This window comes from Aspergillus niger (genome assembly GCF_000002855.4).
Source record: "Aspergillus niger supercontig An11".
Taxonomy (NCBI): Eukaryota; Fungi; Ascomycota; class Eurotiomycetes; order Eurotiales; family Aspergillaceae; genus Aspergillus; species Aspergillus niger.
Genome location: NT_166526.1, coordinates 2680009 through 2704760, shown reverse-complemented (window position 1 = coordinate 2704760; position 24752 = coordinate 2680009). Strand labels below are relative to the sequence as shown.

General features: G+C 47.6%; 9 protein-coding genes across 9 annotated transcripts; 2 read left to right on the top strand and 7 right to left on the bottom strand.

Annotated features, from left to right (window-relative positions):
* Window positions 1–434: 434 nt before the first annotated feature.
* An11g11220 (hypothetical protein) lies at window positions 435–857 on the bottom strand (the record flags this gene model as incomplete). Its single annotated transcript, XM_059750597.1, has 3 exons — window positions 435–509; window positions 565–726; window positions 807–857. 3 exons carry the CDS (start codon window positions 855–857, stop codon window positions 435–437), a joined length of 288 nt encoding a protein of 95 aa, XP_059601718.1.
* A 720-nt stretch (window positions 858–1577) lies between these two features.
* An11g11210 (uncharacterized protein) lies at window positions 1578–3270 on the bottom strand (the record flags this gene model as incomplete). Its single annotated transcript, XM_001395041.3, has 4 exons — window positions 1578–2381; window positions 2438–3034; window positions 3093–3165; window positions 3227–3270. 4 exons carry the CDS (start codon window positions 3268–3270, stop codon window positions 1578–1580), a joined length of 1518 nt encoding a protein of 505 aa, XP_001395078.1.
* Window positions 3271–4102: 832 nt separating this feature from the next.
* An11g11200 (hypothetical protein) lies at window positions 4103–4281 on the top strand (the record flags this gene model as incomplete). The annotated part of the gene is made up of 2 exons (XM_059750596.1): window positions 4103–4145; window positions 4175–4281. The coding sequence occupies 2 exons, from the start codon at window positions 4103–4105 to the stop codon at window positions 4279–4281; spliced, it is 150 nt and encodes a 49-aa protein (XP_059601717.1).
* Window positions 4282–4685: 404 nt separating this feature from the next.
* Window positions 4686–8714, bottom strand: An11g11190 (uncharacterized protein; the record flags this gene model as incomplete). Its single annotated transcript, XM_059750595.1, has 13 exons — window positions 4686–4784; window positions 4833–4908; window positions 4961–5100; window positions 5155–5313; window positions 5373–5475; window positions 5525–6181; window positions 6236–6501; window positions 6560–6662; window positions 6706–7265; window positions 7322–7579; window positions 7618–8119; window positions 8176–8582; window positions 8634–8714. The coding sequence occupies 13 exons, from the start codon at window positions 8712–8714 to the stop codon at window positions 4686–4688; spliced, it is 3411 nt and encodes a 1136-aa protein (XP_059601716.1).
* Window positions 8715–9431: 717 nt separating this feature from the next.
* On the bottom strand, window positions 9432–11196 carry An11g11180 (uncharacterized protein; the record flags this gene model as incomplete). Its single annotated transcript, XM_001395038.3, has 5 exons — window positions 9432–9615; window positions 9686–10803; window positions 10869–10936; window positions 10996–11027; window positions 11165–11196. The coding sequence occupies 5 exons, from the start codon at window positions 11194–11196 to the stop codon at window positions 9432–9434; spliced, it is 1434 nt and encodes a 477-aa protein (XP_001395075.1).
* Window positions 11197–11882: 686 nt separating this feature from the next.
* Window positions 11883–12488, bottom strand: An11g11170 (mitochondrial 54S ribosomal protein mL58; the record flags this gene model as incomplete). Its single annotated transcript, XM_001395037.3, has 1 exon — window positions 11883–12488. One exon carries the CDS (start codon window positions 12486–12488, stop codon window positions 11883–11885), a length of 606 nt encoding a protein of 201 aa, XP_001395074.1.
* A 987-nt stretch (window positions 12489–13475) lies between these two features.
* An11g11160 (uncharacterized protein) lies at window positions 13476–15660 on the bottom strand (the record flags this gene model as incomplete). The annotated part of the gene is made up of 5 exons (XM_059750594.1): window positions 13476–13595; window positions 13676–13718; window positions 13776–13959; window positions 14053–15469; window positions 15616–15660. 5 exons carry the CDS (start codon window positions 15658–15660, stop codon window positions 13476–13478), a joined length of 1809 nt encoding a protein of 602 aa, XP_059601715.1.
* Window positions 15661–16789: 1129 nt separating this feature from the next.
* Window positions 16790–20140, top strand: An11g11150 (uncharacterized protein; the record flags this gene model as incomplete). The annotated part of the gene is made up of 1 exon (XM_059750593.1): window positions 16790–20140. The coding sequence occupies one exon, from the start codon at window positions 16790–16792 to the stop codon at window positions 20138–20140; it is 3351 nt and encodes a 1116-aa protein (XP_059601714.1).
* A 170-nt stretch (window positions 20141–20310) lies between these two features.
* On the bottom strand, window positions 20311–24245 carry An11g11140 (uncharacterized protein; the record flags this gene model as incomplete). Its single annotated transcript, XM_001395034.3, has 4 exons — window positions 20311–20512; window positions 20566–23547; window positions 23607–23755; window positions 23811–24245. 4 exons carry the CDS (start codon window positions 24243–24245, stop codon window positions 20311–20313), a joined length of 3768 nt encoding a protein of 1255 aa, XP_001395071.1.
* Between the last annotated feature and the right edge of the window lie 507 nt (window positions 24246–24752).

Here is a 24752-nt window from a genome sequence, read left to right as displayed (position 1 = left end):
ATTTTCAGTTAAGCTTAAACTGGGCTCCGTAGTACCATTATCACTCTTTCCGATATCGTAAATTGGGGTATACATTCACATTTATTGAGATGATTCTGGTTGTTTCCCAGGGATTAAAGATTCCATTCCGCTAGGTGCTACATACTTAAGACTGTAAGCTGTGAAACTTGAGAGAACGCGGCGGCATCAATCACTCCCTGGGCTTTTCACATCCATTTTAATACTTTTTTTTTTTTCTTTCTTTCTCTTTTTTATTTTGTCCTTCGCTTCTGCCATTCTCTCCTTCATTTCGTTTTCTTTTCTTTCTTTTTTTTTTTTTTTTTTTCTTTTTTTTCTTTCCCTTCTGGATTGTCATATTCCCCCTTCAACTCGTGAAATCCCCACCCGTTTCACCTTTGAACATAGCATCCATGCACAAACTCTCCGGCCTCCTTCTATTCCCTTTCCCAGTTATCATCCACAATCGCGCCGCCGAAGTCAGAGGCTATTTGAAATGCCAGATTGAGTTCCTAGTCGGCGAACACAAAGCAGGGTATGTGTCTTCAGACCAAATTCAGACCAAACAGACGTCGAGCCTCTGCTGTAATCCACAAAGGCGTCCATCAGCAGATGGCAAAAAATGCCACCTGCAATGTTTATGGCGGTGGAAGTACTGTTAGGTGTGACTGGTCGAGAGGATGTGATGCGTGAGAAAATGGCCAGATCACTCGGTCCAATAATGGCCCACTTATAAAGCCACAAAATAACAACAAACTCCAATAACGCAGTGCGCCGAATGCAGATCGCAGACCACAAATCGCGCAGACCATTGTAATCATGACTGAGCCAAGGTTCATAGGCAAGTCGGGAGTAGACATTTCAACTCGGCACATCGTTCACCCCAAAGATTCGGAGTCGTATAACGCATATGCAATGACGGAATAGCCATGCAGCTATCGGTATTGATCAGTAAATACCCACCTGTCAGTTAAAAGAGACCTTCAAACGCCAAAAGAAGGAATGGACGGAAGTCAAGCCCGGAAACGCCCCGAAACCCTAAATCGAATCATCTGGTGTGGAGCAGAAGAAATTATGTACATGGAAGGAAGCCGAAAGGCAAATAATGGTGCTCACCGTACCAAGTGCATACCGTCTAATGCAGGTACATCATGTTCTGACGCGGCGAACTGGAGAACAGAGTCGAGTAGGGTATAGAATGAGATGGTAGGAAGCGCGAAGTAAGGCGGCCGAAGAGGTACACGGAACGGAGAGAAGAGGGAGAGCATGCGTTATAATACAGTTCTTCAAACGTCATCATAGATCATAGTTGATATGATATTGGGTAAGTGAGTGCAGCAACGATGACAGAAAGGATGCATTTGTAAAATGTGCTTGAAACAGACTACCGTAGTCACCTGTAATCTGGCTTCTCCAATCGAATGAACGACCGGGAGAGGTTGAAAGAGGGGGGGGGTAAGGAAAAGAGAAGGCGAACAGAACAATGAACTTGGAATACGATAGAAAGACAAGGAAACGTGCAAGATATGAGTAGAAAGTGGAACAATAAAATACGGAGTAGCTCATGCCCCTATGACTGTCTATGACACTTGCGTCGGGTGGGACTTGCCGCTTGACTGTCCTTGAGTGCCAAACTTGGTTTCGTTCTGCATATTGCGACGCTGGCCTTGTCCACGACCTCCGCGATAAGAGCCCCGGCCCCTACCGTACTGGTACTGCCCGCCATTCATATGGTGATTGTGACGACGCTCACCAATGTTTGCATTCGCGGCTTGAGCAGTAATCTGAGGCTGGGATGGGTTGGCAATAGGGCGTGGAATTGTGTCCGGTGAGTCGTAGACATAAAGCTTCTTGTCGATGTTTTGCGGAATCGGCTGGATCTCAGTTCCAAGTTCCTGCTCAATCTTATATAAATTGAACCGGTCTTCCCAATTGATAAGGTTGATAGCAAGACCAAGATGTCCAAAGCGACCAGAGCGACCAATTCGGTGCAGATAAGTCTCGGCGTTCTTCGGAAAATCAAAATTTATGACAACATTGACGGCTTGAATATCAATACCTCGAGTTAACAAATCCGAGCAAACAAGGTTCCGGCAAACGCCATTCCTGAAATCGTGGAACACCCGGTTGCGATGCTGCTGAAGCATTCTGGCATGGGAATAGAAGCAAGAATAACCCAATTCCGTTATCTTCTTCGCGAGCAACTCGACTCGGTTAGTAGAATTGCAGAAGATTATAGATTGATTGATTTGTAACTTGGAGAAGAGTGTGTTCAAGCAGTGGACCTTCTGCTTTTCCTCAACAAAAGCATAATACTGCGTAATACCGCGGAGAGTGAGCTCATCCATGAGATTGATCTCGTAAGGATTGCGCATGTGTTTGTCCTAAAAATATCAGCACCCACGAGGAGAAATGCGATATCTTTGTGTACGAAGCATACCTTGAATGACTTCACAATAAGTGGAAAGGTGGCGCTGAAAAGCATAACCTGGCGGTCTTTAGGATGGAATGATAGTAGTTGCTCGATGACTGGCGTGAATTCAGGTGACAGCAATTTATCAGCCTCGTCCATAACAAAGGTAGGACACTCGGAAAGGTCAGCAACCCCTTTGCTGGCCAGGTCCAGGACTCTTCCTGGGGTCCCAACGAGAATATGGACTGCGTCGTTCAGCCGAATGATGTCATCCATCAAGCCAGTACCTCCTGTGGTGACCATGACATTGATACCAAGATGCTTTCCCAAGGTTTTGCAGACATGTGACGTTTGGAGCGCCAGCTCTCTCGTAGGAACAAGGATAAGGGCTTGTGTCTTGGTGCTTTTAGGATTGATGCGCTCCAAGGTAGGGATAACGAAAGCTGCTGTTTTTCCTGTGCCATTCTTGGCTCGCGCCAAGATATCCCTGCCTGTAAGAGCAACTGGTATCGTCTCTTCCTGAATTGGAGAAGGCTTTTCGAACCCAGCTTCGAATATACCCATCATCAGTTCGCGTTTGATATAGAAGTCTTCGAATTCCAAGCCTTTCGTAGCAGTCACATCCTAAGCCGCATTAGATCGCTATCGACATTTATACCATTTGTTCATAAGTCAGACGAACCTCAGTTTGTGGTCTTGCATCTTTGGCAGGGACATTCAATTGCTCCTTCCACTTCGCGTCTGAGCTCGCATCCCTTCGAAGTGTTCAAGTTAGCCTCATCATATGGATCAACCAGCGTGCGACAGTGAATGTACCCTAAAGTAGTGTTATTCAGCTGAGAGGCTAAGGCGTCGGTCATGGTGATCAGGTGTAAAAAAAGGTAATATTGGGATTGAGGTGGGGTAGGTTGCTTGTTCTTCCTCCAACCGTTTTGTTGCGGAACACTCAAATGCGATGATGGAACAGACAGAAATGATCACTAGCTCAATCCAAGTCTGGAATACATTAGCCTGTGTGGTATTATGAGCAAAATGATATAGGTTAAAATACTTAATGTTGGGGAATCCTATCTTCTAGAAGACCGGAAGTCGGGTGGACAACACAAGGTGGTGAGGTGAATGAGTTGGCCGGATGCAAAGATTGTGCTTCCGTTCCCAATGAAAGAGGCTGCTCGGAGCCGAATCAGGACGGAAAAGAGATATAGTGAGGGACGAAAGAGACAAGGATGTGTGTAAGGGGTCTCTGATGATTGAGTCGTCAACTAGAAACTTGACAGCGACTTGATGTGAAGTGCCTGTGTGCGGGCCGTTTGGTTGGATGCCAGGAACGAAACTCGGGAAGACAGAACTGGGTGCCACGGATGTGGGCTGCGATTCGAACAATTCGGATGTATGAGTAGCCGATCCTAAGATTAGGTGTTGGAGGGGGTTAGGAGGATTTGTTTAACGGATTTGACTCGCACTGAGTGAAAGGCGAATGGCTTATCATAGGGTGTGAAGGGGAAAGAGGTTGGAAAACTTCAATGTGGTGGTGGGAGTGGTGAATAATACGCATCATACACATAAATACGGAACACCAGCTTCCGCAGCACGGGTCATGTGGCAGTCTTAAGGTACCTAGGCACATCTGGTACATACGTAGGCGGTAACTAACTAGTAGTTACTCCACACCGCATAGACTGACTGCTAACAATGGACTGGAAAAGTACACGCTGGGTTCAATACACTGAAAAATGTGAGTTCTTATCTGGCCTTACATTTTAGATATTTCGTTCAGTATCAGATTTATAGATTTGCAAGGATCTAGGCTTGATATGCTGCTGGTAACCCCCGGCTTTCCAAATTCACTGCCAGTGAGACTAGGAATTTGATTGTCTCCCACCGCGGAAGACCACCTTATCCCTACACATAGTGTTTCAACCAAGTATAGCCAATGCGGCACTATACCGTGTCCAGGCCATGACTTTCCCGGTCTATCCCATGGCCCACTAAAGGTAAAAGAGGTAACCTAGCTACTGCATGAAAAGATTCCAGAAAATAGACGGAAGCTGTTGATGTATAAACAGGATATGCAGTGAGGTTGAAGGAATCTGACCCAAAAAAAAGAAAAAAAAATTAAAAATAGAAACCGACAGAGAACAGATAGCCTGAGCGACAATAGAGTAGGAAACGAAGTCCAGTGCTACAACAGCCTCTGAAAGTTACCGTGAAAATGTTAATCTTGTCTGACCCCTCTCGGGTTCCGCCAACCTACAGGGATCATGTTAGCTGCAGTTCAAGCAATCTCGTTCACAGACGTACTCCTTAACACAGACGTCAGGCGCCAAAGTAATTTCTGCTCTTGAGCCGGGGGTAATAAGTATGAATTGCCGCCCTATCGACCGTCTGGCAGCTAGCATCTTATAGAACCGTTAGCACGTACTGTTTGAGCGTGATAATTCCGACATACAAGCATATCAATAGCCATCTTTCGGTTAATGTGATCCATGTACACATCGCTATCAAATCCATGTCAGCTACAGGGCTTGTTGAAGATCCGGGAAAACTTACAATTCATCTAAGCAGCGAATTGGAGAACCCATAGCCTCCCACAATGCCAATAACAGGCATACTTGAGAAAATGACTTCTCGCCCCCAGAAAGCGTCTTCGCACCGCGACCAGCGCTGTCTTTTGTAATGTCTGGTTCCACCTATGAAGCGCTGTCAGTATACCTCAGCAAAAAGGACGGCCAATATAAACATACCTGTAAGTCCAGAAGCTTGCCCTCATGATCGGTCAGAAGCCGACCTCTGAAGCTTCTTTCACTCAGAAGGTAAGTGAATTGTGCCTTGGCACGGGATGATATATGTGATCTAAAAATAAGCCAGCGGTTCTTGCGGAGGTTCAGTGTCGCCTTGAGAACCTTGCTTTATGTCAGCAAATGGATGTTTCACGGGGAGAAGCGGAGAGGTCTGCACGTACTTCAGCCAACAATCTAAACTCCTCTACTTGCTTCAGAGCCCGATCATAGGCTTCGCTAGCCTTTGTGACCTCAGCAAGTAATTCATCGCGAGATGCACCCAACCTAAGCAGTGATTAGCGGGGCATACTTGTAGGCTTATAATTATACTGACTGTTGCTCATAGCGCTTGATGTCGTTGTGAAGTCGTTCGAGTTTTCTGTCCAGACTAGCCGCTGTTTCACCTTCCTCGATGGCAACTCGGTCACAGATTATATTCGCTTTTTCACTGAAGTCAAGGATACGTGCCGCGATCTCTTCTCGCTTGTCTTTGATTCTATCCCTGTCCCGCTTGCGATCCTCGATTCTTTCTGCTGCTGCGTTTTTATCATTTATTCTCTTTCGGCGCTCTTCATCAGCCTTGCGTTCCGCATCCTGAGCAACTTTAAGCTCTTCCTGTACGATGGCGATCTCAGCGTCTTTGGCTGCGAGCTCTTGCTTGATTGCTTTCAATGTTTTCATCATGGCCTCCATAGCATCAGTGGCGTCTTTCAAGGATCCTTCATTGAGATGCTTTTCCTCTTCTGCCTCTTGGAGTGCGGTCCGAAGCCCGTCAAGGCGCCCATCCTCGGGAGCCTCCCTGTCAAGTGCATCTATCAACTCTTCGACACGGTCTTCCATTCTCTGTGCTGCAATTCTTAGTTCGTTTGATCTTCGTTCGTGTCTCAGACGGGCTTGCTTGCAGGTCTCCAGCCGAGACTGAGCAGACCGAAGCCCTTGTTCGTGACGGCTAAGGTCCTGCTTTAGGTCTGCCACTACACTCTGCTGTACTCTGAAATAAAGTTGTTAGCGCCAGCAAGAGACTAGAAAGATAGGTATTAATCACTTAATTTGAGATTCCCGATCAGACCTCATTCGCGGAGACCCCTTGTAGGCTGGGACTGGTGCTTGACTTGGTTCACCAGTCCTGCTAAAAGAAAGATGAATACCCCTGCGTCTGTTTGTTTGGTCAATGCTATAACATCTTTTCACATTCCGAGGCTGTTGCCCATCAAAAAGAACAGAAGAGGCTTCTTCTAAATTCTCAATGAGCAGCATCTTTTCTATGTGATGGTTGATGATCAATTGCCCACGAACCCACTCGTTATCAAACTAGAAGCAAATTAGTTCGACAAGTCTCACCATGATAGCGCCCATAGAAATTCCTCACCTCAAGAACCCGCAATGCTGTATCGTACTGAGAATCGGGTTCATTACCTGCAGTATTGATGTGTTTATCGCTCCCTATAAGAACGGGGCACTCGCTTTCGGCACTGTCAGAGATACCAAATGTGTTGCGAACATCAGAACACTTACCAGCTAACTTTCCTCATGATCTGGAAGAGAATCTTCGAGTCTCTGGGTGAAGTTACCACAAAGCTGTTCAGCGTGGTGCCAAATGCGTTCTCAAGAATCGAAGACCATTCTGGCTTGAGCAGACGCACATAGTGACCAAGAGGCCCGACAGGACGACTGGTAAAGGAACGTTCTTGTTCGATGGCTTTCAAAAGAAGTGGCATTCTCTCGTGAAACCCAGAATTCTGTGGACCTCCTTCCCTTTTCAGGGTTGACAAGAGCGATTCAGCCTCATCGACATCGGCTTTAATTTTCTCGAGTGGCGCCTTGGCCGCCTGAACTTCTTCTTCAGCCTCGTTTATGTCATGGAAAAGACGGTCACGGTCGCTACTATGTTCCTCATACTGAGCACGGGCCCGAGAGGCTTCTTCTTTTGCTCGCTCAAGTTCCTCCTGCTTTCGAATAAAGCTACCGCCGCTAAGCTCGGCTAAACGCCGGTTCTCTTCGTCAATATTCTGTTGAGTAGTAGCTATTCTTCCTTCTGCTGCCTTGAGATATTCTCTAATCCGGCGTTGTTCGGCCTAAGATTGAGATTAGGAAGCTCTTCATGTGAATGCAAGGTGCTTACGGATCATACCTGCAGTCCATGACGCTCAGTCATCTGTGCATCCCACCTCACTTGGATTTCGTCTTTCTCCTCTTGAACCTGGCCTCGCTTCGCATTAGCTTGGCGAACAGATTCCGCAGCGGCCTCAAGCTCAGCTGCAGCCGCGCTGATAGTAACATCAAAATTGCTCAAATCAGCTTCGTCAGCTGCGATCTGGTTGTCCGCTGCGAGAATTTCTTCGTCCAGAGTATCCCTTATCTGTTGACTGTCAGAAACGTTATGAATGATCTGGGAAGATATAAGGATACCCTTTCTTGTTCCTCCACCTGAGCCCAGGCCATTTGATTTCGAACATTCCTGATCCGGTTCCGCAGAGAGTCATGTTGATTGGAAATGTCAAGCTTTCGTTTTGCGGTTTCCTTCCGACTTTGCAGGATCGCTATATCCTGTTCCCGGCCCCTCAATTTCTCCTCGATTTGGTCACCAGATTCCTCAATCAACCTGTAATCTTGATCAAGTTGCTCGAGTTGGACGCCCTTCACAAAAAACTTGTATTTCTCACTAGGACTTGATGAGCCGATAAATTGGCGGGCCATATCCTGGGAGAGAACGTTCATAGGGTTGTCAAATTGCAAAGTGAAATAGTCAATGATGGCATCGAGCTCTGACTTCTTGGTGGACATGATACGGCCGTTTTCTGCTCTTATCTTGAACCCACTTGTACCATTTCTGGAGAAGTGGCGTTCTATAGTGATGAATTTTCCATAGTCATCTGGCATATAAGCACCGTCTCCTTGGTTTTTGATTCGCACAACAATGGTTGCATGCCTTCATTGCAACATTAGAACTTCGCTTCATGTGAGAGTGGATCGAATATCACCTACTCTTTGCCTTCCTTGATGAAGCTTTTCAGACTCTGGCCTCGATTGGTAGTAGATGCCTTACCACCTAAGCAAAGAGTAATAGCCGTGAGAACTGCACTCTTGCCGCTACCGTTTTTGCCCACGATAAAGTTAATTAGAGGGCCTAGGTCAACATAGAAATGGTCATGGCACATGAAATTGTAACATTCAACACGCTCCAATATGCCATGCTCGGCAGGTATATTTGGTTCATCGGTAGTAAACGAATACTTTTCTTGAATGGCCTGGGTAGCCCGTAACTCAAGTTCATCCTCATCGTCATCGTCAAGCGCCTGCGTAAGGGATCGGACTCTTATTTCTTCATCACCATTGCTGTTCACAGTGCTCCCCTCTGAAAGAGGACTGTTAGTCTTACGGAGGCGTTTTGGCTAGTTCGTCCAAGTTAGCGGCCTTACTTCTAAATTGAGACTGACACATACTGAGCTTGAATAGCCGCTAGTATTTCCATCACCCAAGTCCGAAGGCTCTAGGGACGTCTGAGAGCGTTTCATTGACGGCATCGAGGAAAGGCGGCTGAAATATCGGGATCACAGCTGGCCATAGCATATAGTTTGGAGAAAAGTGGGGAGAAGAGAGAGTGCTCCAGATTAAAAGATATGGTCGACAAAGAACCAGATGGCTCCCTTTCACTCACTATTTGGTGGCTTGGCCGCTGAAGCTGAAACAACTGTGCCCATCTTTGTTTCGTGTTTGGAGGCTTATCGGATATTGATAAGTCGCGTCGTCGCGCGTCGTCATTACACGTGACATGAAAGGAATCCCATTAAGGCTCCTTCGGGAGAAGACTGATGAAAGGAACAACACCGCGGTCAGTCTTGTCTTACGAAGCTCGTTGCATGCTTACTTCCAAACGGGTATTGGATACAACCCTATTGGAGCATTTATTATCATCTTGCCTATGCCGTATATCTTGCTATTGCTTAGATGCAAAAGAACAACTGGTGATCATTGCCTCCGATTATAATGCGAATATCTTAGCAATTTGCGATGCTACAGGGTCGCTTATCCCAATGATATAATTTATATTGAAACGAACCATCCCTAGATACTAAGCTCCAGACTTCAAAGTATGTCATGATGCCCCAGGTATCGTCGAAGTCCCATCGGAAGAGGACAAGTCATTCACTGGATGTTCTCACACTGCGGGTGAGAGGTGAGAGGGGCGACATAGACTCAAGCGATTGGCAAAGTCTCCATGGTGTCATACAGTCAGATGCTCAAAGGTTCATAGGCTCCTCCGCAACGTAATGCAAATACGCTCCCAGCAACTTAATTCCTTCAATGTAATTTCTCTTATCGAGCTTCTCGTTGATCGAATGAGCAGCATCAGTTGAGCTTCCCATGGGCAGAAGGAGGACGTTCTTGCCTGTAGCTTGCTCGAAGCTTAATGTGACAGGAATACTATTTGCATGTCAGTCTCTGAGTATCTATAGCAGATTACCAGATGGTGAAAATGAATCGGAAGATATACCTGCCACCCTCACGGGTCATATCCGGCTCAACACCGAAAACCTGTTTCACAGCTTTGCTTGCAGCCGAGAAGTTCCAATGCTTCGGGCTGGCAACCCACCACTTTCCATCATGCTGGAGCCAGACGTCCAATGTGTTCTTGCTATTCAATTTGGCAAATTCTGCCTTGACGTAATCGAAAACGAGTTTGTTCACATCCTCACTTTCCATATTCGGGACAGTTCGGATTGAGAACTTGCCGATGACCTTAGCTGGGATTACTGTTTTTGCGCCAGGGGCAGAGTATGCGCCCTCAATGCCATGGAGAGAAAGAGACGGGTACCTCCATCTTGCCATGAGGGTTCTCTCTTTGGTGGAATGAATGCTTGTCTCACTGCCCAGTGACTCGTGAAGGTTATCCATAGTGTAGTTGATGCCAGGGTACAGGGATTTTTCTTCTTCCGTAAGGGGCTCAACAAGATCCATGATTCCAGGGATCAGGATATTTCCTTGCGAGTCGACAAGTTTAGAAAGCACATGAACCAAGTCAGTCATCGGCTCGTGGGCTGTGCCACCAAAGACCCCGCTATGCAAGTCCTGACCAGGGCCCGAAACGCTCACAGAGTAATAGTTGCAGCCTCGGAGCCCGTAGGTCAAGCAAGGCTTTTCGGTTCCAAGCCAATAGTTATCCGAGATGCAAACAGCATCTGCATCTTTGAAGAACTCCTTGCCTTCGGTGTGAATGAATTCTTCCAAACCTTCTGAGCCGTACTCCTCCATTCCCTCAAAGCAACAGAGTAAATTAACGGGGAACTCAACACCGGCCCTTTTATGAGCTTCGATAACATTCAGCCAGCCGAGGACGGGGCCTTTATCGTCCGTGCTTCCGCGCCCGTACATTCTTCCCTGATCATCGACGGTCAATTCAAAAGGCTCTGTCGCCCAGCCATCTTCTTTTAATGCCGGCTGCACGTCATAGTGCCCATAGACCAAGATAGTTCGCTTGTTCTTGTCATTACCGTAACGAGCAAGCACAACCGGAGGGAGCTCAAGGTGCTCCTTTCCAGGTTGTTTACCTAACGGTCTCTGTTCCACTTCGGCACCCAAATTCTCAAGCTCGGAAGCGAGAAACTGGGCCATCTGATGGGGAAGAACGGGGATCACTTTAGTAATGATAAGGGCTGAGTCTGGGCTGCAGTACATACCTTGAAGACATCCTTTCTATTCTCATCCTGTGCGGAGATAGATGGGATAGCGACAGCCTTTCGCAGACCTTTGAGTTATTTGAGGATGTATCCCCAACGGCAAGAGTTTTGGGAGAGCGTAACGTACGGTCAATGAAAGAGCCAGACAGGTCGTCGACCCTGCGCAGATAGTCACCCAAACCATGTCAGCCAGCGGATCATAGTATAAGGATATGCTGAGGAAGGAAACGGCCAGAGTAGAAGCAAAGACAGCAACAACAAAAATTGAGGACAAGTGAAATAATGCTGTGGCTTACTGCTTAAAGAAAGGTTCAAGTTGCGGTGCCATTTTCGGATCACTGATGTTTCCGTAAAATGAGCGGCGTAAAGATAGACAGCGTATTTGATGTTGAATGGAAGAGACTCGTGGCGCCCGGATATCCTTGAAGTGTGCAGTGGATGATGACAGATATAATCTGCACTCCCTCCAGCTAAGCGATGTTGCAATGCGACGGAGGGGGAGGGGCATTTGTGCTGTGGAAGATAATCGAAGTAACCTGATTTGCTTGTTGGGTTGACACAGGTTTACCTAACAGTATCCTCGCTATCATTCGGTTGGTTGTCCGTCCTGCCCACCTGTGTACTTAGGAAGGTTACCCGTCCCGGAGCGCAAATAAGCGCCCATAGCCATTAACGAGCCTCTTAACCTAGATAAAAATCAGGAGAATGTGGGTGCTACTGAAAAGTTGAAATGAAGAAAAAAAATATAAAAGAGAAAGATAATGAAAGAAACAAGTAAGTAAGAAAGAAAAATTAAACAGCCAATCTTCTAAAATACATTCCATTTCCCAAGACTGACAACGCTAGAATACATGATTTTATACAAAAATTGAGCTTCCACAATGCATGTAGCGGAAGCTAACAAGTCTCTCTGGTCTGGTACACCCAATCGAAAGTAAAGAGGTGCGGTTTGCGTGACAAAAAGAAATGATCGAGGTAAAGACAAATTGGGGAATAGAATAGCTGATTGATGGTTTACTGATCCCTTCCCCATGTCTCCTTCCGCAGCTGTCGGTCTTCTCTGGCCATCCGACGTTTCGATCCCCATCTTGATTGCACAGCTTCCAAGATACGCTTCTGGATTTCTTTCCTCTCTGGACTAGCCTCACAGACCATTGCAATAAACATTGGGGAACAGTCGAAGCGCTTGGCCAACTTCAACCGACTCCATGTCATTGGATCAGTGGCCCTGAGCCTGCGAATCTCTCTTATATCCGATGGGTTTAGATGGTATTTTTTCTCGGTGGTCACTTTGACTGCGAGGGGAAGTGATTCGGCGTTGCTACCCTTGACAGACGCGTTGCGCAAATTTCTCCGGATATCATCAGAGGGCAAAAATTTAGTGGGCGTGTGGTAGACGGACGGCGCACTTGACGGTGGGTTGTAGATAATATGGTCCTCTTGAGAATGGCTCACAGAGGAGCCAAATGAGGCATCTGGCTTGACACGTAGACGCTGCTTTGTGCGCCTGTATGAAGACTGATTGCGTCGCAAACCTAGGGTGACACACTCGTAAGGAGAGGGCAGAAGGAAAGGCAGTGCCAGAAGTGGCCGTCTAGGAGCTGCAAGGCAGTTTGCCATCGCGACCAATCTCCAGATGATAGCAAATGAACCTCTACAGCTAGCTAGAGAGGTGGCTGTCAGATGGTATCTAGTGCAAGAAAGCAGGGGTAAGCAATTAGTAAATCATTAATTGAACATAAGTATGTAGCATATAAAGAGTGCTAAAGTGGGACACATACAAGGAAATGCGAAGGGTCTAAGATTGATTGGACATAGCCAAGATAGAGGTTTGTAGGGGAGGTACCGGACGAGATTGGGAAGTCGACTTTTTCCGAACTGCTAGTCTCGTGACTCCGTGGCCGCACTAGCCTAACTGATCATGTAGAGAAACGTGGGTACAGACCTATCTACACCGTTTAACCTTCACTTTTCATGCCCTTATTGCTGTTATGATTGTTGTCCTGATTATCATCATCACTATAGCTGTTCTTATAATACTCTCGAAAGCAATTCGGAGCCGGAGGTATACCAACTGATTTAGCTTATACCTGTCTCTTATCCCAAAGGCCGACCAGGAAGATCAATCACCTATGTTTTCCGGCAAGTTTGCCTAGCTACTTGGGTCTTGAATTCTTGCTTTGTATGCTATCAGGCACGCTATACACTGGATTACTAGGTGTCAGCGATCGCGGGGACATGTAGTACGTACGGCCGTGGATTTCGTGCAGATAATTTGTATTCATTTGTCAAAAGGTCCCCAGTCAAGCTGTTCACAGATACAATACTCGGGGAATGGTTGTTGTTTGATAGATCAAGGACACACAGGTGACAAATTGATAAAGCAAACATTCATCACGTTACTAGTAATTTCTAGAACCCCGAGCCATGGCTGATTGGCTACGATAGGATCTAGGAAGTTCCGCACTGTACTTTCTTTCACCAAGCTACTAGGTATTCCACTAGTTAGATAGTCACCCCAGGAGTTATGGTTTTGGAAATCATACGGTGTGTTCATATGATCCATGCTCCCATGAGTCTATAGACACTCTTCCTAGGAAGCCCGCATTATGCGTTTACTTCAGCGACAGCCTTCAGGGCCTGCTGAAATCGCTGGCGAAGATCCGAAACGTCTTCTAAGCCGACACTTATCCTTACCAGGTCAAAGTCGACACCGAATGAGCTTGCCTAATTGATGAAAAGTATGAGTATACCCCCAACTAGGAGTGAAGGCCATGCTGTGTCGGGAATTGGAGTGGTTGACATACCCATTCTAGTTCACTATAATGCGCCAACAGAGTGTAAGGGCAGCTAAGCATCATTGTTAACAGGCTTGTCGCCCTTTTGCCTACCATGATACTGACTCACCTCAGTGTAAAATTAGTACCGAGACTGGGTCCCTTGAGCACTTCGAGATGATCAAAAAAGGCAACTGCCGCTGCTGTTGAATGGAATGTAACCGAAAATAGACCGCCATATCCTCCACTTTGGTTGCGAAATGCTTCATACAATGGCTTTGAAGAGTTGTACTTCGGATAGTATACCTGTTTCACTGCAAGTCAGTTAGCATTGAGCACATTAGACAGGTACATCGAGGGGCAACACCCAATAACCCAATAACAAAGAGATTTGATTGTTAGCTTACCGAGTGGAGAGTCCTCCAACATCGCCGTGATGTCTTCCGTGGTTTTATTAATCTTATCAATTCTGGATACGAAATCGCGGCTATTCCTTTCGAGGAATACGGCATCTTCTGCCCAAAGATTGTCCTCATATTCGCGTGCAAATATGTTTTTTAGAGACCCGTAATAATGCCCATGGGGGTTGAGTACTGCACTTCCCCCCATGACATTACTATCACCACTGAAAATTTTGGTCAAGCTGCTTACCACAATATCTGCATAGGGAAGCACATTGATGTTGAGAAAATTCCCTACCGTCTCATCTACTACAACAGCGAAATTATACCTGTCGGCGAGTGACCTGATTCTCTTCAAATCGGGGGCTTTCAGTAACGGATTGCCCGGGAATTCAGTGAAAAGAGCAAGGAATCTCTCTCCTTTCAGTAGCTGCGACTCCAGGTCATCGAGATCCTCCGAAGAGCCATGACCATAAAACAGACAGCCCGGGCCCCATTTTTGGAGTATCTTTAGGGTGTCGGTATAGGGGAATCCGAAGCAGATGCTCTTCATCTCTCCCTTCGCAGCCATCAACATCTGATGAGCGTTGAAGATGGAACTCATGCCGGTCGGAAAGAGAAAAACATCGGACTCTGTCAGCCCCGCGACACGGCCTTCTCCTGACTTTTCTTCAAGGGCCTCATTAAGCTCCATGTCGGCTGTCAGAACGCCCGCAATGCGTCGCCGTACAGCCAGCCTTGCCTGACCGGCCAGCGAGGTGCTTAGATTCCGACCGAATCGTTCTTCAATGAACTGGACATGTTCGCGGCCATCTTGCATGTTCCTGGTTGTCGTGTTTGTACCCGTAGTACTGTCGCGGGCGTGCGTTCCACTTCCCTGAGACATTCCACTTATAGACTCTCGACCCTGATACCTCCTTGGCCCCTTGAAAAACCGTGGCGATGCCATACATTGAGCTGCAGGTTTCCTTTCCACGAGAAACCCATCCCTTAACGCGTTCAGGCAGAACTCAGCACGTCTACTTGAGATTCCATTTCCTGTATGTTGCCAGACCTGCTTGGCAATCGGCGCGTGTTGGATGGGATATATCACGCACGATAGTATCGAATCCGTACCAGACGGCGCGTCTTCGCCTTGAATGGGTAGGGCGAAATCTATTGTCCGGACATTACAGGGTTCCTCGGCTAGTATTTTCGATTTGAGAAACGAATAACAGACCCCTGATGTTTTGAGAGAAGGAAATAGTATAGCCGTTTCCAATTCTGGGCTGCCATAGCGACGTACGATCTCCCTCGCCAGATCCTGAATAATGGGATGTATAAAGAAGCGAGGGTATCCACATTGCATCTTATCCACAACCCACGACTCTCCTTCCTCGTATGCGACATTCGCTTTCCATGTTGGAAGGGACACACTGACTGCCTATGAGGATGTAAGTAAAGCCCAAATGTGACTTAAATTTGCTTCCAAGCCTTGTGCATCTCGTCCGAGCCAAGACGGCGACCGGGGCAAAAACTAAAAGGGTGGTGAATAGAAGCTGGGCGGGGTTGCGCGGGGTTAGAACATACGTGATCAGTGTGAGGAGGGACTGGACCTCCAATGTCTTGGATCATTGTAGCACAAAGAAACGGCACTATATCGAAGACAGTAAGAACAGAGGCGGACAAAAGAAGGTACGTAGTGTAATGAATGCTGGCGAAGTGGTGGATGATGAAGAATTCTTGTCAGGACAATAATAAATCGACTAGTTAATAGTTAGTACTAATTCTAATGACTCAACAGCGATTTCGGCGCTGCCGTCAGAGAAGTCCAGCCAATGATCAATGCTAATACATCCCAGGGCAATTTACAACTCATCAAACTATCATTGTAACCAATATACCCAGTCCCTAACTACTATTATGAGCCCAAGAAATCTATTTTCTTTTTCTGTTCATCATTCCATAGATTGTTATGTCGATAGAGGGTTGACTGATACCGTTAGGCTGTTGTTGCATGGTAATACCGAAGGGCTACCTTACACTGTATGCGGGGTACCTACGGAGTACTACTGTAGAATATTCGATACATTTGGAACCTTATGCACCACCCAGCCTGTCACTTGATTTCAAACTACGATAGACAGTAACTATACAAATACGCCAAAATGAATAGTTAATGTGCTCACTGTGTAGATAACCTCAAGCCACAGCATTATTAAGTTATCCAGACGTGGTACCAAGTTCATGTACCTAACCGTGAAATTCAGCTATAACAAGACCTCGTTACTAAGTTGTCCAAGATATTATAGATTATAATCATATAGTAGACGTGAGAAAAGCGCGCATACCTTGATGGAGAAGTAAGTAGTACTAAAGTAGTAGTAGTAGCTCGCGACGGATCCAATTGTACCTGGGGTCGCGGAGTTACGGATTACGGACCGGTGATTAGCTACGTTGGTCCGTCCATTTGGCTGCTTAATCAGCTAGCTATCTCCACGTGAAAGTGGGTATCGGAGATCGGACGTTGCTTTCCCGTCAAGTCAAAATTCAAGAGGCTAAAAATTACAACAAAGGGGAAAAAAAAAAAGGGAAGGACTGGAGCGAGTGAACAAGACGACGCAGAGATTGCAGTCTAATCTGGACAGCTAGTCCATCACAGGGGAGGGAATTCTCCACAGAACTGCCACTTTATCCTGCTCGGCTCATAAAATCAACAATTCCCTTAATCAACGCTCAGGACATTTTTTTGTTTTGACCCAATATGTCGGCCCATGCAGCAAAAAGAAGGAGACTGAGCCCTTCACCGGACGATTCCTCGCGTACACAAAATGATAGTGCATATTTGCAGTCGAATCGAAAAAGCTTGACTGATAGCGATGCCCCTAAATCCTCTCGAAAGGCCGACGTTTCTACTCTGCGCACCAACGGGCGAGCAAAGAACGACCGCTCTGCTGAACTTGCGCTCGCCAGCGGTTTTTTTAAATCTACCTTCTTCAAGCTACAGCTGGACGAATTACTGAATGGATCGAGGCCAAACTATGACAAACAAGTCTCGCGACTTCAGGATACACTTCACAAGTTGAAGAGCGTTATCGAATGTCTTCCAGATAGGCCTCCAAAACCAACCTCTGAAGCGGAGAAGGAGCTGCGTGGCGCGCATGGTATTACCGTTCCATTTCCAGAACCTCGCCCGGCCAAGGATACTAAATACACCGTATCATATTCGAAACCAACGAACATCAATGTGGTCGGAAGTCTCGCTTTGAAAACAGGTGCCAAAAGCGATGTACCGTTGACGGTGGACTTGGCAGTCACGATGCCCAGTGCTTTATTTCAGGCAAAGGATTACGTGAACTATCGCTATTTTCACAAGAGGGCATATTACATCGCGAGCCTTGCTGCTGGGATTAGGGAGGCGGAGGGATTGAATCTCACCGTTAAGTTTGGGCTTCAGGATGGTGACAGCCTTCGTCCTGTTATTCTACTGGAGCCTAATGGTACCGAGAAACCGGAGTCCCTGCCTGCAAAGTATCAGATTCGTATAATTACAGCCGTCGAAGACTCCCTGTTCCCAATTTCTCGGACCTTGCCGTCGAGAAACAATATTCGCCAGGGCTCGACGGATGCGCCTGTGTCTCAGGAGTCCACCCCGTTCTACAATGCCACTCTTCGTTCAGAGGCCGCAGTGGCACAGTATCACAAGTTCCTCTACAACGCTGCTCGGAATTGTGAATCATTCAAGGATGCCTGTATCTTGGGCCGGACATGGCTCCGACAGCGGGGACTGAGCTCGTCACCGTATAAGGGCGGATTTGGTGGTTTCGAATGGACAGTGCTTATGGCTCTCCTCTTCGAAGGAGGAGGTCCCAACGGCAAGCCCGTTCTACTTAAATCATACAGTAGCTACCAGCTATTCAAGGCGACCCTACAATTTATTGCAGGAAGGGACCTGACCATTCCGTTGCTATTCTCCGCTACGGATATATCTTTTCCTGATGGCGTCCCAGTTTTGTATGATGGCAAACGGGGGATGAATGTCCTTTATAAGATGGCCCCTTGGTCCTATGCCTTTCTTCGCCGTGAAGCAAACACTACTGTCCGCATGTTGAATGAGTCCCGCGACGACAACTTTGACAAAGTTTTCATTGTCAAGGTGAATGAGCCTCTTCTGAGATTTGATCGCATCGTCAAGCTCCCGGCGCCGGACAGTGCGAACATCCTGCGCAACCTTCGCAGTCAGACTGCGGTATATGACGTGATTGTTAGAGCGCTTGGGGACAGAGCGGATCTCGTACATATTCACGGGGATGCTCTCAAGCCCTGGCCGGTAGACGCAAAACCGCATCGCAAACCGGAAAGCGAAGGTGTCTTCGTGAGTCTAGTTCTTAACACCGACAATGCTGAGCGTGTTGTCGACCATGGCCCGTCTGCAGAACAAAAAGAAGAGGCGGCGTCTTTTAGGTTGTTTTGGGGAGAGAAGGCCGAACTTAGACGTTTTAAGGATGGTACTATCCGAGAGAGCTTGGTATGGACTGATGAGAAGTCATCACCATCTATAGTGTATCAGATCTTGGCGTACATCTTGAGGCGCCATTTCAACTACACGGATGACGACGTCATATTTATTGGCGATGAATTTGACGACAAGCTTCGCGAAGGCGGCGACGATGTCTTCTCCTACTCGAGTCCCGCTTTTCAAGCGATCACCGATGCCTTCAGTTCAGTGCAAAGATCAATTCAAGACTTGGATGGCGTTCCTCTTACTGTTAGGCATCTAGCACCTGCTAGCCCTAGTCTGCGCTACACTGCCCTCCGACTTCACGGTACTGCAGGGGTTGCATCCAGCCCTGCGGACATCGTTCTTCAGTTTGAGAGCTCGGCCCGGTGGCCAGATGATTTAAAGGCTATCCAGATGACCAAGATCGCCTTTCTCATTAAGATAGGAGACTCTTTGAAGTCGGGTGGGGTTGCTTCCGCCTGTAGAGTTGGGTTGGAGAATGAGTCGACGGGGTTGTTAAATAATTCCTTCTTGGACATCACCCATACATCTGGAATAGTTTTCCGCCTTAGGATTCACCATGAGCGCGAGCAGCTGTTGCTAGAACGTCAACTGAAGGAGAAAGGTGCTAGCCCTCTGGCAAAACAACAAGTGGCTTATGCCTTATCTGCATATAAGCGACTTTTCATCCAAACACCCCGTCTAACGCAGGCAATCCGCACTTTATGTACCCGGTTCCCGTTGTTGTCGCCAACAATTCGCCTCGTCAAATATTGGTTCAATTGCCACCTGCTCGCAGGCCATGTTAATCAGGAGTTGATTGAATTACTCGTTGTTCGGGTCTTTACCCAGTCTTATCCTTGGGACATCCCTTCGAGTGTCATGGCCGGCTTTTTGCGGACGCTTCACGTCCTTGCCCGATGGGATTGGCAACAGGAGCCATTGATGGTCGATTTCGGAGAACTAAACAAGGAGTCAATGGAAACGATTCAGACTCGCTTTTCTGCCTGGCGAAGCATCGACCCGGCCATGAATACCGTCGCCTTGTTTGTTGCTTCCGATATTGACACTGATGGCGTAACTTGGACTCAGCATGAGATGCCTCCAAAGGTCGTGGCTGCTCGAATGTGTACTTTGGCTAAGGCGGCCATGAAATTGCTGCGGGAACAGGGCTATGGCCTTGCTGTGTCGGACTTGTTCCATACATCCCTAGCACCCTACGATTTTGTTATCAACATTCGTCCGGGTCTGCTACAGGAACGATTGGCACTCTCTACAAGATTTAAGAATCTAGATTCGCGGAGAACTGCGCGAGCTGCTAAACCTGCAATGGTGTCGTCCTTCGCCCGTGACCTGCAGGCTTGTTACCATCCAAACATGCTTCTCTTCCACGGCGACGAAAGCTGCAGCGTTATCGGCGGTCTCTGGAACCCTCAGATTCTCAAACCGAAGAATTGGACGCTGAAGCTGGCATATTCAACATGCCCCTCAGAACCGAGAGCCGACGAAGAAGTGTCTATGAACTGCCAAGCAGTCCTAAGCGAGATCGCCAGGTTGGGTGCTGATTTGGTGGACAGTATAGAAGTGCATACAGGGGTGGCTTCCGAGAAGTAATTTATGAATAGCTGTTGATGGACCTTTTCATATAAAATCAACCTGTACATTCCAATACCTAGCGCCGTTGCGATGCGATTGCAAATGGGAAAGCCAAAAGTTCATGAGAAAGACAACAAAATGCTGAATTACCCTCGTACACATCCTATTAATTCCCTCTTATTTCTAGCTCAGGGGCGTGCCATTGGTTTCTCAGTCTTCTCTATCGACTCCTGAGAAGAAAACGAACAGTATTTGTCTTTGATTGCGACAACTTCATAGGTGCCTTCATCGGATGTTTTGATGCTTTTTGTGTGCTCATAAGAGATATCGTGCTTGATGTCGAGTATCTCGGGCTTTCTGCCTCTTCGAGTATTCGAGCTCCGGATATATCTAACGAGTAATTAGTTAAACCATATTGATAGACAAGATAATGAGAGACATACGTAAATTCGAATGGTGGTGTGCCCCAGAATTCAAATTGAAGTTCGGCCTCTCCTCCTTCGTGTATATCAACAACCGAGACTTGGCCCTTGCTGATTCTGACACTCGGCATCTCATGAATTGTCTTTGTTATATTCTTGTGTGCCTTGCATTTTCCACTTGCGCCGTCACCTACAGCGGTGATGGTGAAGACTCCTGGCCGCTCGGCGATCCGACGGAAATTCGTGGTCTTGGAAGTAGCCTTTTTGGATGCACCGTCGAAAGTATAGAACACGTCAAATGGAGCGTGGCCAGACAATGAGAAAGAAAGGCGTTCGCCGACACAATAATCGGTCTTTGATTCCAGGGGGATGATGGTGGGCACATCCGAAACCGCGACCCTCACCGAAGAAGAGTCGAATTCGGTTTCTTGCTGGCATCCACGTGCATCTCTCACTTTGCGGATACTAACGACATGTTGGCCCAATTCAAGATGGCGTCGTGGAATAGGCAGATTATGCCTGTTGGACTTGATATTTGGGATCGACACAATTTCTGGCTTGGCTTTCGAGTGGTGCTTGATGGAGATTTCGAGGGAAAAGGGCGGCACGCCCTCCAAAGTAATGGGTATCAATTCCTCACCACTTATGTCTTCTTTGCAGAAACCGTAGATACGACCAGGTGAATCAAACCGCGCAGAGGGTAGGGGATTTACCCTTTGCGTCACGACAACCGGCCGGCTGCGAGGGTCATGGTCGTAGAGATGGTCGCCGACTTCTGTGAATTTGTACGTATAGGAACCAGCTTCCGACGTGTCCATTTCCATGGAAACAGCATTAAGGGCTGTCTTCAGACTCTGTAGCCTGACTGACGGTGAACCACGAGATGTCTTGCGCTGCTGCTCGTACTGTATGTCATATGGGGGGTTACCCGACAGCCGAAGCTCGAGACTATCATCTTCGCCTTGACAAACGTCGCGCTTCGTTACGTGGCCATTGGCGCCAACCGGAGAGCCATCCACTGTCGTGATATGAGGACGAGGTATCCAGGACACCTCAAAGATGCTGGCTGACTGGTCTACAGAGCCAGGACAGGAGCTATCAGCAACGTCCACGAGTTCGTACCGCCCTTCTCGAGCGACAGTCAGCACGCTGTTTTCTTGCCAGAGTGTCTTCTCAAGAACAGCGGAATTGGTGTCCAAGTTGCGATATCTGACGTTCCATGGCCTCTCCCCACTCAGTCTGACCGGAATGTCAAGCTTGGAGTCCTGCAAAGCCAAGTACTTCCTACTCTTTTCAATCTGGCCGAAGGATGCGTGCGGGGGCTTCGAGCGAGCGTCAATCTTGATAGTGTCCCTGAGAGTCCGCTTGCAGTTCGAACGATCCTTGACGCCCGTCAGCACAATAGCATACTCGCCGCCGCTGACGAGCTTTTCTGTCACGATTGTGGCCATTTCGCTCTCGGAGACCAAGGAATACTTTGTCTTCTTGCCGTTGTGGACGAGCTCGTATTGCAGCGTCCATGGCGCTTCGCCCAAGAAGGCTACGTCTACGGACACTGGCTCCCCAAAGCAAGCCTTGCGCACCTCCTTGTTCCCGAGGAAATGAGCAGAAGCTGGAGGTTTCACATCTTGTTCTAGGACTGGTACTTTGTCCCTGAGAGATTGCGGAGCGTAGACCGTGTCCGCGATGTCCAAGAAGCGGTAACGATAGGCGCCTGCCTCTGAAGGGGTAAAATCCAGCTGAGCACGTAGTCCGTCAATAGTCTGGGACCTTGTCTCCACGCCTTTCGAGTGTTCAACAACATATCGAACCCGGAAAGGTGGCGATCCAGTGAGGTCCAGATCAACGAGTAGACCGACAGGGTTATTAGCGCATTTGTCAAAGATCTTCTCATACCTGATAGCCAGCTCTGGTTCCGGAGGATTGCGCAGGTAACAAGACGAGGGTTCCAGCGTTTCTCCAGAACAATATTGGCTCGAAACCGAGTTCAGGCTGTACCAACCCGGATCCTTGATCTGAGGCTTCTGGTCAAGACTTTTGAATGTGAGTTGACGAACTTTATTAGGCTGTTCACTTGGAAATTCCTGATCGCTATTGCTGAACGAGTATATCAGAGTAAAGGGCCCATCATTGCCGTAACCTTGACCAGAAGGATGGTAGTTTAAGGGAAGGTCAACGCTGTCGCCACGTGCAACCTCTAGGAAGCTCTGGTCATTGCAACCAGTCAATGACAACCGGGGCCTCTCGTGGACCGAAAACTGATGCCACTGTGATAGGGACTTGGTCGAGGATCGATCAAATACATCCAGAAGTGCTGAATAATTTGCGATGTTCCCTGCACCATCATGTACCTCTTCAATGCTGTAGAGCCACTCCCCGCCCACATTCAGTGACTCATTCAACGGAACTTCAATGATTTGGCTTTGAGCCCAGGCGACTTCGGGTTCTCTGAAATTGAAAAGGATGCCAGAGTTTCTCTGACCCAACAATGGCGAGCGCAAATTATCGGGATGTATGTTTTGGAACGAAAATCCTCGGTCAAGTTGATTCACTTGTCTGCTGTACTTGATCTTCAATGGCGGCGTGCCTTCGACCGCTAGTATCAGGTTTGACAGTTCTCCTCGACATTTATGAGTGTGCGAGTTCTTAACCAGCGCCCGGGGACAAGAGACGACAAGAGCATCAGACGAGCGCATGTGTACATCAAGGTTAGACTCATCTACTACCCTCTGCAGGCGATATATGCCCGGTCGCCGAGTTGAATAGAGAAGATCCCGATGAAGGTCCGAACTCGAGCTTTGGTGCCTTTTCTCTGCCTGCTTCTTCATCTGCTTCAACTGTTTAGACGACAGGACGATCGTTTCATTCGCGCCGGTCTCATAATCTAGACGTAACAACTCGATAAGGATAGGATCTGTTTGATTGATTCGAATTGGCAAATCGATGGCAGTTTTCTGTGCGTCGATGCACAGTGGTACTTGATCCGGGTTTAGAATAGCCGAACTGCATGACCCTGTTAGCGGATTCCAAGAGATGTTATTCGCCACCCTAGGGGCTCTCACCCTTCTGGAAGTATATGAACGATCTGCTTTCCCAAAATAAGAGATGCGTTGTGAATGATATCACCAGGCTTCACACTTCGTTCAGAAATGGATAACTCTCTATCGTAGGCCAACTTGACCATGCCAGCGATCCATGTCCCCACCGGTATCTAATTACGAGTCAGCAAGCTCCACGTTTTACTGCGGCAACGTGGACAAGCATACGGGGATTCGAAACATCAGAAATACATTGCCGACGACGTGAATGATGAAGATTGCAAGTGTAGTGGGAAAAGCCCATTCTAACCACGGGATGCGCAACGCCTGTAGACCGAAGAGAAAGACACCATCGACAGCAGCCCATTTGAGGAATAACCAGGTCGAGTCCAAGTCATCAGATGCCGTCCAAGACTCATATACTCGCCAAGCATTCAGAGCAACATAGAAAGCCGCAATATAAAGTCGCTGCGACGGGGCATCTATAACCCCTACCGGTATGAGTGGTCGATTGGCATCTTGTGCGGGTGTCTTTGTGGGAAACTTCGTCTGCTCCAAATCCCGGGGCTTCGATTTAGATGTGGAGTAGCTCAAGTCTCTGATCTTCGGGGTTCTTTGTGGTGTCTGCGGGAAAGCAGACCGAAGTCGAGGAGTACCGTTCATGGCATGCTGCGGTCAATCAAACATCCACAGAGACCTGTAGTAGACGCACTAGGTGAGCTTTATGTGCTCTAGAGAGAATGCTTTGTGGAATATGGATCGGTTACTCACGAGAGATGCTGAAGCCGGCTGTTGTCTTGGACTCACCAGGGGGACCGGTTGTTGCTGAGCCGCTCGATGTTGCGAAAGAAAAGAAAGCGCGAGAAAAAAAAGAAAACAGGCTAGTTAGTAGGTTGAGCTCGCGCGTATTGAAAGAGAGCTTTGGCACACAAATAACGTAGTCGCGTTGCGAACCTATAATTTTTCTTTTATAAATTGGTAAATGTGTTTGTCAATGTGGATGGAAAGTCCCGAACATTAGATAAGTGGTGAATTACCGGGACCTGGACAAAGTAATAAACGCAAGGGTTTAGCTTTTAGCTGTCGGAAGTGCTCCAGTTTGCAGCTTGGATCCCGTTAATGATGTATGAAGATCACGTGCTTTACGGTGGAAACAGGCCCATTGGATGC